Source organism: Cygnus olor, chromosome 20, assembly GCF_009769625.2.
Source record: "Cygnus olor isolate bCygOlo1 chromosome 20, bCygOlo1.pri.v2, whole genome shotgun sequence".
Classification (NCBI taxonomy): Eukaryota; Metazoa; Chordata; class Aves; order Anseriformes; family Anatidae; genus Cygnus; species Cygnus olor.
The window spans coordinates 6,419,370-6,433,094 of NC_049188.1; the positions used below are offsets into that span (position 1 = coordinate 6,419,370).

General features: G+C 59.3%; 1 protein-coding gene across 3 annotated transcripts; it reads left to right on the forward strand.

Annotated features, from left to right (window-relative positions):
• Positions 1-5: 5 nt before the first annotated feature.
• On the forward strand, positions 6-12,889 carry WDR81 (WD repeat domain 81). 3 transcript variants are annotated; one of them, XM_040532956.1, is made up of 11 exons: positions 6-227; positions 1,129-4,719; positions 5,084-5,191; positions 5,306-5,496; positions 7,421-7,611; positions 7,892-8,057; positions 8,235-8,400; positions 8,711-9,409; positions 9,608-9,753; positions 9,953-10,132; positions 11,077-12,889. In XM_040532956.1, the coding sequence occupies exons 2-11, from the start codon at positions 1,140-1,142 to the stop codon at positions 11,401-11,403; spliced, it is 5,754 nt and encodes a 1,917-aa protein (XP_040388890.1). In that variant the 5' UTR covers positions 6-227; positions 1,129-1,139; the 3' UTR covers positions 11,404-12,889. The 3 variants fall into 3 exon arrangements, with proteins under 3 accessions (XP_040388890.1, XP_040388889.1, XP_040388891.1); XM_040532955.1 differs by having other exon boundaries at positions 19-227; positions 1,132-4,719; XM_040532957.1 differs by having other exon boundaries at positions 97-227; positions 1,101-4,719.
• The last annotated feature ends 836 nt before the right edge of the window (positions 12,890-13,725 follow it).

A 13,725-nucleotide genomic window follows, 5' to 3' on the forward strand; every position in this document is an offset into this window, starting at 1 on the left:
GCCCCGGCCCGAGCCTGCGGGGGGGGGGGGCGCGGGGCCTTCCTCCCTCCTCCTCCTCCTCCTCCTGCCCCCGGTCCGGGAGCAGCAGCAGCAGCACCGGGGGGGCCCCGTCGTGTGCTGTGTCCCCCCCGTCCCCCCCCCCCGGTGCGGCGGCCGCATGTGACCGCCGTCACCTGACCAACATGGCCGGGGCCGCCCGCCGCCGCTGAGCCCGCTGCCGCCGCCAGGTAACGCCGGGACTGGCGGCAGCGGGGCCCCCCCGGTCCCCGTACCCCTCCCCCCCATCCCCGTACCCCACACCGGGTCCGTGGCCCCGGTCCCCCCCGTGCCCCCCCCCCCCCCCGGTCTCCCCCCCCCCGGTATGTCTCCCCCCCCCCCCCCCCCCGGTCCCCGTCTCGCCCCCCCTGCCCCGTGTTCCCCCCTCCCCCCCCCCCCCAGGATGGTGGGGGGGCCCCCCCAGGGTTTGGGGTTCTTTGGGGTTCGGGGTATGGGCCCCCCCCCGGGGCTCGCTGTGCCGCCTCTCCCCGCTCGGCCCCATCCCCAAGGGCCCGGGGAGTGCTCGGTGCTGCGGGCAGGCTGCTGTGGGCCCCCCCTGTGCTCCCTGCCACCGGCACTGCGGCTGACGAGGTCCCGTTGTGTGTCCCCCACCCCGAGTCCCCCTCTGTCCCCTCTCAGTCCCCTTCCATCCCTTCTTGGCCCCCCTCTGTCCTCTCTCGGTCCCTCACATCCCCTCTCGGCCCCCATCCATCCCCCGCCCAGTCCCCTTCCATCCTTTCTTGGTCCCCCTCCATCCCCCCTGCATCCCCTCTCGGTCCCCTCAATCCCTCCATCCCCTCTCAGTCCCTTCCATCCCCTCTTGGTTCCCCTCCATCCCTTCGCAGCTCCCTCCATCCCCTCTTGGTCCCTTCCATCTGGTCCCCTTCCATCCCCTGTGTCCCATCCATCCCCTCTCAGTCCCCTCCATCCCCCCTCAACCCCTCCAGATGTGCTCTTAGTCCAAATCCCTCCAAGCAGCCGGGGGACAAGAGGGAACCAAGGGGCGCTGGGGGCTCACCGCGGGATTTTGGGCTCCGTGGGGACGGTGCCACGCTCACCCCCGGCCTTCCCGGGCTGCGTTCCCTCTCCCAGCAGGAGCCGCCATGGAGGGCTTCCTCCGGAGCGTGGAGAAGGACCTGAACATCGACCGCCGGCAGCTGGCGGCCGCCGCCGAGGGGACGCACGTCACGGCGCTGGTCCCGCAGAAATGGCTGGCCAGCCTGAAGGAGCGCCGCGTGCTGCCCGGCCTGTGCCCGCGGCCCGAGGGGCTGAGCGAGGTGGAGGTGAGGACCTTCCTGCAGCGCTCCGTGCAGAAGCTGCCGGCGGGCTGGACGCGGGTGGAGATCCACGGGCTGCGGAAGGAGCGCCTGGCGCAGCCCCTGCGCGTCCCGCCCGCCGCCGTTGAGCCCCGAAACGGCAGCCCCGAGACGCTGCACGGCTTCATGCACCGCGTCGCCTCGCAGAACTACCGCAACCTGTGGTGCCGGGCTCACGGCCGCTACGTGCGGCCGTACCGGCACGCTCACGCGCCGCCCGCCGTGCTGGCCCTCGACGCTCTCCGGGCTGCCCTGCAGAAGGCGTACGGCTGCCCCGTCCTCCCGGTGGGCAAGAACGTGCCCGGTGCTTCCCCCGCCAAGGAGAGCGCTGCGAGGGGGAGCCCCTCCTGCCCCAACGTGCTGCAGGCCGAGGCTCTGCTGGAGTCGGCCGAGATGCTGTACGTCATCTACCCGTACGTGCAGTACTGCTTGCACGACATCGTGACTTTCAGCCCGGCGAAGCTCACCAACAGCCACGCCAAGATCCTCTTCCTCCTCTTCCACGTGCTGCAGGCCATGAGGGCCTGTCACCAAGCGGGGCTGGCTTGCGGCGCCTTCTCCCTGCACGACGTGGCCGTGGATGAGAAGCTCTGCAGCCGGCTCCGGGTGAACTTCAGAGAGTACGAGGGACCCAGGAAGGAAGAAGCGAACGCGGAGGCCGGGCTGGAACGACTGAGCGAGCAAAGCGGCGCTGGGCCACGAGAAGAGGCGGTGAGGTGCTCCACCTGCCAGAAGGACCTCCGGGACCTGGTGTTGCAGTGGGTACACGGGCGGGTTAGCAACTTCGACTACCTAATGCGTTTAAACAGTTTGGCTGGGAGGAGAATGGGAGACCCCAACTACCACCCGGTTCTTCCCTGGGTGGTGGACTTCACTACCAAAAACGGCAAGTTCAGGGACCTGAGGAAATCCAAATTCCGCCTCAACAAGGGAGACAAGCAGCTGGACTTCACCTACGAGATGACCAAGCAGGCGTTCGTTGCTGGCGGGTCAAGCGGGGAGCAGCTCCACGTCCCCCATCACATCTCCGACGTCCTCTCAGATATCACCTACTATGTGTACACGGCTCGGAGGACGCCCAAGTCAGTGCTGTGCTGCCACGTGAGGTCCCAGTGGGAGCCCAACGAGTATCCGGCCAGCATGGAGCGCATGCAGAGCTGGACCCCGGACGAGTGCATCCCGGAGTTTTATACCGACCCCTCCATCTTCCGATCCATCCACCCGGACATGCCCGACCTGGATGTGCCGTCGTGGTGCAGCTCCTACGAGGAGTTCATCGAAGTCCACCGCATGCTGCTGGAGAGTCGGGAGGTCTCTCAGGACCTCCACCACTGGATCGATCTCACTTTCGGATACAAGCTGCTGGGGAAGGACGCTGTCAAGGAGAAGAACGTCTGCCTCCACCTGGTAGACAACCACACGCACCTGACCACCTACGGGGTGGTGCAGCTCTTCGACCAGCCCCACCCCAGGCGCATGGTGGGACCTGCCTACACGCCCGCTGAAGCTCCGGCCATCGCTCGGCCCCTGCTCCAGAACATCAGGGAGGCCGTGGTTTTGGAGGACATCCAGGGCCCGGTGACTGATGCGGTTAACGGGCTGGTCCTGGAGGCTACTCCCAGCGAAACCACCTGGGCCGGCGAGAAATCTGCCGCTGGTGAGGATGATCTAGAGCAAGGCACAGAGGCCCTGGATTCGATTTCTGCGCCTAGCAGAGCTCCCGATCAGCCCTGCCCCGCCGTGCCTCCAGCACAGCCCGCCGCCCTCCCTGCTTATTCTTCTGAAGGCAAGGCCTCGGGGGTCCGACCCCTGCGCCGGAGCAAGGTGGGTGCTGTGGATCAGGCCGACAGGGATGACGTGAAGATCTCCCTTCCCGAAGGCTTCAATCCGCTCCAGGCCTTGGAAGAACTGGAGAAGTTGGACAATTTCTTGGTGAAAGGCTTGAGCAGTGAGATGCAGCTGATGGAGCAGCCCTGGGAGGAGCCGCTGCTGGGTCTCTCGGACCTCTTCCAGAGGGACATGCAGGCGTTGGGCGTTCTGGTGGCTGAGATAATATTTGCGCCGAGGATTCGCCCTTCGAAGCCTGATGCATCCCTCTTGGAGCGGTTCCTGATGGTGCGCAACCTGTGCCGCTACCACCCCAAGGAGATCCCGGCCCCGCTCCAGCACGTGCTGCACGTCCTGCTGCAGCTGAGCGTGCCTGTGGAGAAGCTTCTGAAGACCAGGCTGGGCAAGGGCACGGTGCAGCTCTTTGAGTACAAACCCATCTCCCAGGGCCTGCCCCCGCCGTGTCCCACGCAGCTCCTCAGTCCCTTCAGCTCGATCGTCCCCTTCCCCACCTACTTCCCAGCTCTGCACAAATTCATCTTCACCTACCAGGCAAAGAAGGTGGAGGATGAAGGTGAGGGCCGGGAGCTCGTTTTCCAGCTGTGGCAGCAGCTGGAGGGGATCCTTTCCGAAATCACTCCTGAAGGCCTGGAGATTCTCCTGCCCTTCATATTATCCCTGATGTCCGAGGAGAACACTGCTGTCTACGCAGCATGGTATCTCTTTGAGCCTATAGCTAAATCCCTCGGCCCAAAAAATGCCAATAAATACCTGCTCAAACCATTGATCGGAGCGTACGAGACCCCCTGCTACCGCCACGGCAGGTTCTACCTGTACACGGACTGCTTCGTGGCCCAGCTGATCGTGCGCCTGGGCTTGCAGTCCTTCCTCCTCAACCTGCTGCCGCACATCCTGCAGATCCTCGTTGGCATCGAGAGCTCGCGGGAGGAGAGCAAATCGCTCCTCGGCGCGGCTGAAGACGACGAGAGCGGAGCGGGCAGCCCGGTGTCGTGTGTGTTCGGGGAGGAGATCAAAATGGATGTGGAGCACGGCTCTGCCGCCCTCGACCTCCTCGACTACACCTCCGGCGTCAGCTTCCACGACCAGGCCTACCTGCCCGAGGGCGAGGACTTCCAGAGCGGCCTCTACGTCGGGGAGTCCCTGCAGCCGCAGGAGCAGGAGCTGCTCAGCCTGGGGCGGCTGAGCGACAAGAGCAGCGCCAGCGAGGTGTCGCTGGGAGAGGACAGACCCGCTGACGGGGACTCGCAGAAGGACAAGAGCAGCCTGAAGTCCATGGACAGCAGCCAGGACCTGAAGCAGAGCGAGGAGTCGGAGGAGGAGGAAGAGGAGCACGAGGACGAGGAGCACGAGGACGCTGCGGTCGACGCGGAGCTGGCGGTGGCCGTGGATGCTGGCGCCGCTGTGGACGCTGGCGCCTCCGTGGATGTCACCCTGGCTGATGACAGCAGCGAGCCAGAGGATGGGGAGGGAGAGGAGCTGCCGGACCACTCGGATGACAAAGAGCAGACGATACTCCTGGGTAAGGCCCTGCTAGGGTTTGGCCTTTCTGCTGGGTGTGGCAAATACCCAGAAAAGCAGCGAGTGGGAGAAGAGGAGAGCCAGACCTGCCGTGGAGAAGTGGATCCAGATTTGGGGGTGTCTCTTGTCCTTTCTCAGGGACGGTGATGAAACCACCCTAAAAGGTCCGATCCCACTGAAGCGTGTGGACCTGGCACGGCTGCGGGGAGGGGGTTTGGGGTGAAAGCACGGCTTTCCGCAGTTTGCCAACAAACCAGAGACCCAGGGAGCCGCCTGCGGGGCGGGCAGGGTCTGGGAAAGCGGCGGGCGATAGCTAATCTGCGCCGCGCCAGGCTCTGTCCTTGCGACTGTTTGTTGTTTTGCAGACACAGCCTGTAAGATGGTGAGGTGGCTCTCGGCCAAGCTGGGCCCCACCGTCACGTCCCGCTTCATCGCCAGGAACCTGCTCCGTCTGCTCACCTCCTGCTACATCGGTAAGGTCTGCTCCTCACACCCTGGGGTCCCGGGGTGGGCTCTGCCCCAGAGGTGGGCGCCTTGTGGCTTGGGCATAGCCTGCTGCTTCAGCTCGTGGTGTTGTCTCCGGGCAGGCCCCACCAGGCAGCAGTTTGTACCGAGCAGTGATGAGAACGGTCCCCTGAGTACGGGCAATATCTACCAGAAGCGGCCGGTCCTGGGAGATCAGGTGTCCAAGCCGGTGCTGGCCTGTCTTGTGCACGTGGCGTACCTGTACGGAGAGCCTGTCCTCACCTACCAGTACCTGCCCTACATCAGCTACCTGGTTAGTATTGCCTTCTCCTCCTCTTCTCATCTGGGTCGGGGTGGGAGCTCTGTCCAGGCATCCGAGGAGGGGAGGGGATGCACAGAAAATGTGCTCCAGCCTCCTTCGTGAGAGTTGTGCTCAGCTGAACTCCCCCTGGGGCAGCGTGGGCTGAGCAGCTCTCGCTGTGTCGGAGCGTGCGGGAGCCTTGGCTGGGAAGGGGCTGCGCTGGTGCAGCCAGGGGCGATGCTTTGACCCCCTGCCACGAGCTCCAGACCGCTTCCAGCCAAGGACACGGCTGTGCACGTGGGCTTTGCTGTTCAGCAAGCCCAGGCCACCGCGGATCTGCACCGAATTGCAGGCTGCTGCAGCCCTTCCTTCCCCATTTCAGTGGTGGGCTTTCCCCGCCAGACCTTTTGCTGGCACCCAGAGAAAAATATTCTCTTCTCTTTTGCAGGGTGAGCAGGCTGAGATGGAGCTGGCATGGGGTGGGACTGTGATAATGGGCAGACAGACTGCAGTGGGATTGTTGGGGCGAGTGGTTTTACAGGGGGATAGGCAGGGGAGATGTCAAAGGAGTTTTTTTCAACTGTATAAAAAAGCACTGGCAAGACTTAGAAACTTTTCGTTTTGAAATTCTTAGCTGAGTAGCAAGAAGAAAGTGTGTGTAATGCAGCTGGTTGGAAAAACAAACCATTTTTCATCTTTTTTTTTGAATGGTTTAAACAGGCTCATTTTTCATATTGCTCCTTTTTAGCAGTTATAAACACTTGGGTTACTGATTGTTGTTCAAATGGAAAACTTCAATGGCTTTCTGATCATTTAAACTTAGAGGGAAGGAGGCCACAGCTGCTCATTTAAAGAAAACAAAAAAAAGCGCTGTCAGTTTTTCCAGCGTGGAAGGGGAGATTTTTCATGGGGGGGAAAGAAAAAAAAAAATCCTGTTTTTCAGCAAAATCGCTCTCCACCCAACTGCGATCGTGGCTCCAGCTGTTCTGCTTTGCTGTGCTCAAGTTATTGCTTGGGGGTGATGGGGAGATGAATGCTCCTGTGAATAGCATTTGGCAACCTGATATAAAAGTGCTGAAAGCGGAGGGTCACAAATAGGGTGAAGTGAGTCCTTCCCGGAGGATTTGGCAGAGCAGCTATTTTGCAAGGGGAAGAGCCTCTGTGATGAGCTGGAAGATGGCAGGTGTACAAGAAATATAGTGGAAACCGGGACTTGTTTGTGGGTTTTGTTATTGACTCTCTTTTCTTGGGTGTTTGGTTTGTCTAGGAGTTAGGAAAGAGAATCTAGACAAACCTTCTAGTCTTGCTGCTGGCACTGTGAACTATTTGGTGTTGCTGTAACTGTCACGGGTACGTTCTCAGCAAAAAATGATGCGCTCCTCTGCCTCGGGAAGTTGTTAGCAGCTGGATTTCTCGAAGTTGGCAGGTTTACCCAGGCTTTGTGCCTTGGATATTTCATGCAAGGACAGTTCCTCAGCAGTCTGCGCATCCAGGCGTAACGTGGCATAAGATGAAGGCACTGATTCTTGCTGCAAGATGTCTGTCATAAGTTTCCCCTCCTTCTGTGCTGCTGAAGGATGTGGTGCCCAGGCTGGTGATGCTCTGGGCCAGTTTACAATCGTCTGTCTCCCCTCTTGAGTTTCTCAGCTGCCAGGAGCATTCTGCAGGGATATGTGCTCCAGAAGACGTGCACGATTTGGGGCTGTCCGCTTCTCTCCAGGCTCCTATTTGTCCTTGCATCTGTCCTTTGGTTCAGGCTCATCCCTCGAGCACCAGACCTGTGTCGCTGCTCAGGTTCCTCTGCCGCAGGCTGTGGCTGGTGCTGGGTTTTGAGGCTGAGCTCAGGCGATCCTGGGATCACCCTCGATGTGTCCTGCTGGGGACGTAGTGGCCCGGGCACGTAAAGGGCCCCGGCACTGGAGGACTCCTTTTGCAGGTCGCACCCGGCGGTGGGTCTGGCGGCGGGCGGCTGAACAGCCGGAAGGAAGCAGGGCTGCTGGCCGCGGTGACGCTGACGCAGAAGATCGTGGTGTGTCTGTCTGACACCACGCTCATGGACATCCTCCCCAAAATCAGCCAGGAGGTGCTGCTGCCGGTGCTGGGCTTCCTCACTTCACTGGCCGTCGGGTAAGCGCTGCAGTCCGCGGTGTCTTCAGCCACAGCTTGCACAATGCAAAATCTGGGGTGTGGGAATAGTTCTGTGAGGGTCTGATGATTTTTGGGATTGTGGGGCCGTTCCTACCCAGATGTGCACATCCTTGTACTGGTCTGCATTGTGTGCGTAGAGCTTGTGCTGCTCGAGACCTTCTGATAATGCCTGAAAACATGAGACAAGGTAGGAGGTGGGAAGCAGAGGAGGGGAAAAGGGATATGTGTAGGACAAGCTGGTAATGGATGCCCTCTTCAGTTTCCCCAGTGGTGCCCAAGCCCGTATCGTCCTGTGCGTTAAGACAATCAGCCTCATTGCCTTGATCTGCCTGCGGATCGGGCAGGAGATGGTGCAGCAGCATCTGAGCGACACGGTGAGGAACTTCTTCGGGGCGTTCTCGCTGCTGCAGGAGCTGCAGGACCAGGTCAGTGATGTGCGAGAGGTGCTCCTGCCTTCGGCGCCCTGCGCAGCCGCAGGAGTGTGGTGGGCACACCTGCATACACCAGCACCGGTGTCAGCAGCGCCCAGCCCAGGCTGTGTGTGTGTAATTATGTGGTGAGAGCGTCTGATCTCAGGAATCTTGCTGTTTTCTCCTGTCCAGGGATTGACGGCGGAGTCGCTGAGCAGCTGCGAGGTGCCAGTGATGGAGGTGCCCCTCTCAGATGGGAAGCTGCTGGCCCTGGATCCGGCAGTGCTCATGGAGTTACAGAAGGTGTTTAACCCTGAGATGGCCTACATCACCTACATCCCCTTCTCTTGCTTGCTAGGTACGGCTTGGCTCCCTTCTCCTGGGCTTTGCGAGAGCTCCTCGCTCTGTGCATGCGTGTGTGACCTCAATTCAAGAGAAATCAGAGGGCATAGACCTGTCGGGGGAAACTCAGCTTCTGCGTGGTGGCTTGGTCTGCTTGTGGTGTCGGGAGCCCACCAGGACTTCAGGCTGCTTTGGCTGGGAACGGCATGTGGCTGCCTTGGGGGGTGTTGTGTTCACAGCCCGGAGCTGCCCCCCATTCTATTGCTGATGGTAGGGGATGAAGGCGAGGAAATCCCTTCCCTGGGAGCCGTGCTGTCTCTTTTCAGGCGATGTCATCCGGACGGTTGTGCCCAACTACTTGCTGGTTGAGAAGCTGGCCAGCCTCTACCTGGAAAACGTGAACCCAAAGAGCCTGCAGGCGGTTAGCCTCGAACAAGCACCGAGCACGGCGGGCTCAGACCAGGACACGCGAGGGACCGAGCCGCTCCCTAGCCACCACGAGGACAGCCACTCCGGTACTTTCGGCAGTGTGCTGGTGGGGAACCGCATCCAGGTTCCTGTGGACACGCAGCGGGAAGGCCTGGGCTTACTTCGCCTCGGTGCCGGCACCGATGGCTTTATTCCGAGCTCATCCAGCGAGGAAAACGCTCTGAAGCACGACCTGCCTCGCAGCACCCACATGCTGTGCGGGAACTGGCTGGCCTACTGGCAGTACGAGATCGGGGTGAACCAACACGACCCCCGCTTCCACTTCCACCAGATCAAGCTGCAGAGTTTCTCAGGGCATTCGGGGGCCATCAAGTGTGTGGCGCCACTCGGCAGCGAGGACTTCTTCCTCAGCGGCAGCAAGGACAAAACCGTCCGCCTCTGGCCCTTGTACAACTACGGGGATGGCACCAGCGAGGTGCCGCCGCGGTTCACGTACTCCGAGCACAAGAAGTCTGTTTTCTACGTGAGCCAGCTGGAGGCATCGCAGCACGTGGTGAGCTGCGACGGCACCGTGCACATCTGGGACCAGTTCACAGGTAAGAAGGGAAAGGGAAAGGGCTGGGGTGAACTGGTCCAGTCCTTAAAGACAGGAATATTGATTATTGAATGTTATATACTGAATATTATATGCGAATTGTGATGGCTTTTGCTAAAAACTGGCACAGAGACTGGATATCTGCCGTGTAGCTTCTTCATATGTTTACTGCTGTAACTTATGTGTCACATTTTCACAGGCAAACTTCTCCGGACTTTTGACGAGTTAGACAACAAGGTCCCCATCACAGCTGTGACCACCATGCCACCTCCCTATCACAGCATCTCCGTGGCCAGCGCAGACTCCGTGCTGCGTTTCATTGACCACAGGAAGCCAGGACTGCAGGTAGGGAGCCTGTTGCTTTGCAAGCCAGCCTCCTTCAGGCTTGCCCATGGCCTTCATGTGCTTAGTAAAGCAATCGTGGCTGGTCCAAAGCCAGCTGTGATGACTCCACGGAAGCCAGCTGTGCCTCAAGGTCTCTTGTCCCCTAAATTCTGGATCCCCTAGACCTTTCGCCCCTTGGTAACTGGACTCTCTCTTGCAGCACGAGTTTCGCCTGGCCAGTGGGGTGAGCGCCGGGCTCATCCGCTGCTTGGCTGTCAGCCCTAGCGGGCGCAGCGTTATGGCTGGCTTCTCGTCTGGTTTCATTGTGCTGCTGGACACCAGGACAGGACTCATCATGCGGGGGTGGCCTGCCCACGAGGGAGACATCCTGCAGATCAAGGTGAGAGGTTCAGCTGGGGGCAGCAGGGGGCTGCTTCATGGGCCTTGCTGGTCCTTGGAGGTTGTGTAGAGCATCCTGACATACTGCTTGGCAAAGCTCACCTGCTCCATCCTTGGGGCTTTCCTCCAGCCCTTGCTGTGTCCTTAAGTGGCTGCTCAGGCTCTCCTGCCCTGTGGTTTGTGCTGCAGGCAGGTGCTCTCACTCCAGCCTGTGCCGAACAGAGATCAGCCCTCCCAAGTGTCAGGCCTGCCAAGCAGATCTGTGTCGGGGCAGGGAGTAGCCACATGTCCTGTGAAGAGGCGAATATTTTGCTTCTCTTCAGGGCTTTCAGCCCCTCTTGGAGAGTGTCGCTCTAATGAGTAACTCTTGTCCATATTTACCCATCCCCAGGGAGCAGCAATGGGGCTCCAGTGTCCTCGACCCGAACGCAGGTTAAGCAAAGTTCACTAGGGTGTGTTGTTTACCCTCTCACTAGCTCTGCGAATAAGCTCTCCGGGCTTCTATCCTCAACAGTGTTTTCTACTGAGAACTCCCCATTTCCTTGTCCCTGAGAAGGAAAATAACTTGGAAGGTGGTTTAACAGAGAGGGGAGACCACATGGTAACCTCTTTACCCACTGCAGTAGTAGCAATGAATGATAGATAATGAATGAGTTCAGTATCAGCAGCTTGTTAAGAAGAGATGCAACCCATCTCTCGGACACTTTGCATAGTGCTGGAGGAGGTCACCAGCTACCTGAGAGTCCTGTAGCTTGCGGTGTCCACCTGGACGCCTTGTTAATGCTGTTCAGTACTGTCTGCTGCTTGGAAATGGCTGGGGCTGTCCTAGAGGATTGCACCGAGACCGTTGGACTATTGGCAGCTACCTGCTAGTCTCATTTCCAGGATGGGTTTGGGAATCTTTACTGCAACAGCGTTGGTTCACTGGCACTTCATCTCCAACAGGCTGCAGAGGGCAATGTGCTAATCAGCTCCTCTTCGGATCATTCCCTGACCGTCTGGAAGGAACTGGAGCAGAAACCTTTGCACCACTACAAATCTGCATCTGAACCCATCCACGCATTTGACCTCTACGGCAATGAGGTGGTCACGGGCACCGTGGCCAACAAGATCGGTGTCTACTCCATGCTGGAGTCCTCAGCTCTGCCCATCAGCACGACCAAGCTGAGCTCGGAGAATTTCCGGGGTACTCTGACCAGCCTGGCGGTGCTGCCCACAAAATGCCATCTCCTGCTAGGCTCGGACAATGGCGTGATACGCCTCCTGGCGTAGCAGCCCCAGCCCAGGAGCTTGTGGCCATCCCACAGCTCTGGTTGTAGAGCTGAAAGCCGGCAGCGCCGCTCGCAGAAGAGGCAGAGTTAGATGTTTCTGAATGGACGATGCAGGGGGGAGGTGTACTCGTCGGTGAGCACTTGGTAAAGCATCTCTAACCTCTATCTCTAAAAAAAAAGAAAAAAAAAAAGAAAAGAAAAGCCATAACTGAGAAACCTCCACTGCTGCTGGGAGAAATACTGGGTGTTGTAGGTCACTGTCACCCCTGCAGAGAGGCCTGGAGCTTTCTGTACCACGTGTGCCTGATCCCCAGGGGACTGTGAGCTGCCCTCCAGAGAAATGCGGACCATGAGTGTCCGCCCTCCTTCCATTACGGGGTAAGAGGTAGCCCTTGACACGAATACAACGGTTTAGCTGACACGAATACAACAGTTTAGCTACTGCCATCTGCGCTTACCCTTCGCACTCCACTCCTGACCAACTGAACAGTCTTACTGGGATAGGGCAAGTGGGCACTGCTGCGTGGTGCCAGGCTTATCCTCCTCCTCTGGTCTGTGGGTTCGAGGCCCAGAGGATGCACTCTATTACCTTGAGGTTCTGCTGCCCACGTGCGAGCCTGTATGGGAGGAGGAGAGGTTAACTAGAGCACTCTTGTTGCCTTACTGGTTCCAGCGCAAAGTAGGAAGGCAGGTCAGCCAAGGCAGGAGCCCTGTATCTGCTCCACGGGTTCGTTTGGGAATGAGCTGCTGCAGAGGGATTGTTTGGGATGTGACCCTCTGGAGAGGCCAGAACTAGGTGCTTCCATCAGGTTTTTTGTTTCTGGAGTAGAAAGGTGGGGATGGATTGTTGCTGGTTCCTGCCCCGGCAGCACTGCATCCCGTAATTATCAGCGGGGTGAGGAATGCTGCGTGCTGTGCGTTGGCAGAGTTTCTCAAGCAATTCCCTTTCTCATCCTCTCTCCCCTCCTTTGTGCTGGTCAGACTCCCGGGGAAGACAGAACAGCAGAAAGGTGCTCAGTTCTGCCCCTTCTCACCGTAGGGTCAGAACGTGGGGGCACAATCCAGCACAGTCCCCTTCTGGCCTTCCCTTTGGGGCAGCACTGTTTGCTCCCACTCCTCTGTAACCCAAAGGTGAGGAGAATGCTCTTTGACCCGGCAGCAGGAGCAGTTGCCTCACTTCTCTTACAGCGCTTTTCCTATCCATCCTTCAGCCTAAGTCAGAGCCAGTACTGGGGGAGCGGGAAGCTCTCCTCTTGGGCAGAGGAGGAGCCTGCTGTGAGTTGTCCTGGAAGGGGAAAGGGCTTCCCCCAGCTGCCAGTCCGAGCCAGGGAGCTGGGCAGGCTGCCCAAGGCTTCCAGGAGGGTGGGGAGGTGAGCGCTTGGCCCTGGCTATCCTTCTGACCCAAGGGGAGCTCTCAGTCCCGCGTTGCCTATTAACCATTCGCAATAGATGTAAATATTTACTTCTAATAAACTCTTTGAAAGAGATGTGCAGAAGTGTGTGGAGGAGGGCTCGGTGCCGGGCTGGGTGCACTGGAGGGGCCCAGGTGCGGCGCAGCTCGGTGCGTTGGCTGCAGCTCTGCATTCAGGCACCACTCGTGGTCCTAGAAGAGGGATGCTGCGAAGATGCCCTGGCTGTAAGGTAGGACTGCCGCACAGGGCTTGGATCTGCTTTCCAAGGGGAAGAAGCTCCCTGTGTTGCAGTGCTATGTCCCGAGGGAGTTTCGGGTTGCAGAGCACAGCTCCAGCTCCGTTCATTCCCACTGCCTGGGGTGAGTTTGGAAGCCGTGAGCTGTCACAAGGGAAGGATGACTGCAACTGCTGCAGTCCTTAGGAACTCCTGTCGTGCTGAGGACGTGGCCGGAGCCGTATCCCATGCTGGGAAGAATCACTTATTTCTGCATGCGGCACGAAACTGGACAGCACTGCTGGAGTTCTGCCTGTCCCCAGGACCTTTCCTCCGTACCCGAGCAGTGCATGCGCTGCAGGGCCAGCTGCTGACAGGGCTCTGGTTCCTGCTGTGCCCCGGGGAGGCAGCAGCTGCTCTCAGATGCCCAGCCTGCACGCCGTCTGGGTCCATGGCCACGGGGCCCCGGGCACCTGCTCGCTGTTAAAAACCGTGCCTCATGCTCGCTGCAGCACAAGCAGCCGGGCTGCGGGGAGGAAATAGCTGAGGCTTCCTGCAAAGAAAATTCCCAAACCAGAGAGAGCCCTGTGGCAGTAAATACCAAGCCCTACATTTTCAATGGAGTTATGAATAAAAGGGTGCATTCCCAGCACAGGGAGTGCATGGAAAGCAGAGCCACTGCTAGGACAGCTGACTT

What these genes read in the sequence shown, in the direction of transcription:
- WDR81 (XM_040532956.1), top strand. Translation starts at nt 1,140, where the DNA reads ATGGAGGGCTTCCTCCGGAGCGTGGAGAAGGACCTGAACATCGACCGC. An exon ending in CTCACTTCACTGGCCGTCGG is followed by an intron (nt 7,612 to 7,891) that starts GTAAGCGCTGCA and finishes TGCCCTCTTCAG; the next exon opens with TTTCCCCAGTGGTGCCCAAG. An exon ending in TGCAGGAGCTGCAGGACCAG is followed by an intron (nt 8,058 to 8,234) that starts GTCAGTGATGTG and finishes TCTCCTGTCCAG; the next exon opens with GGATTGACGGCGGAGTCGCT.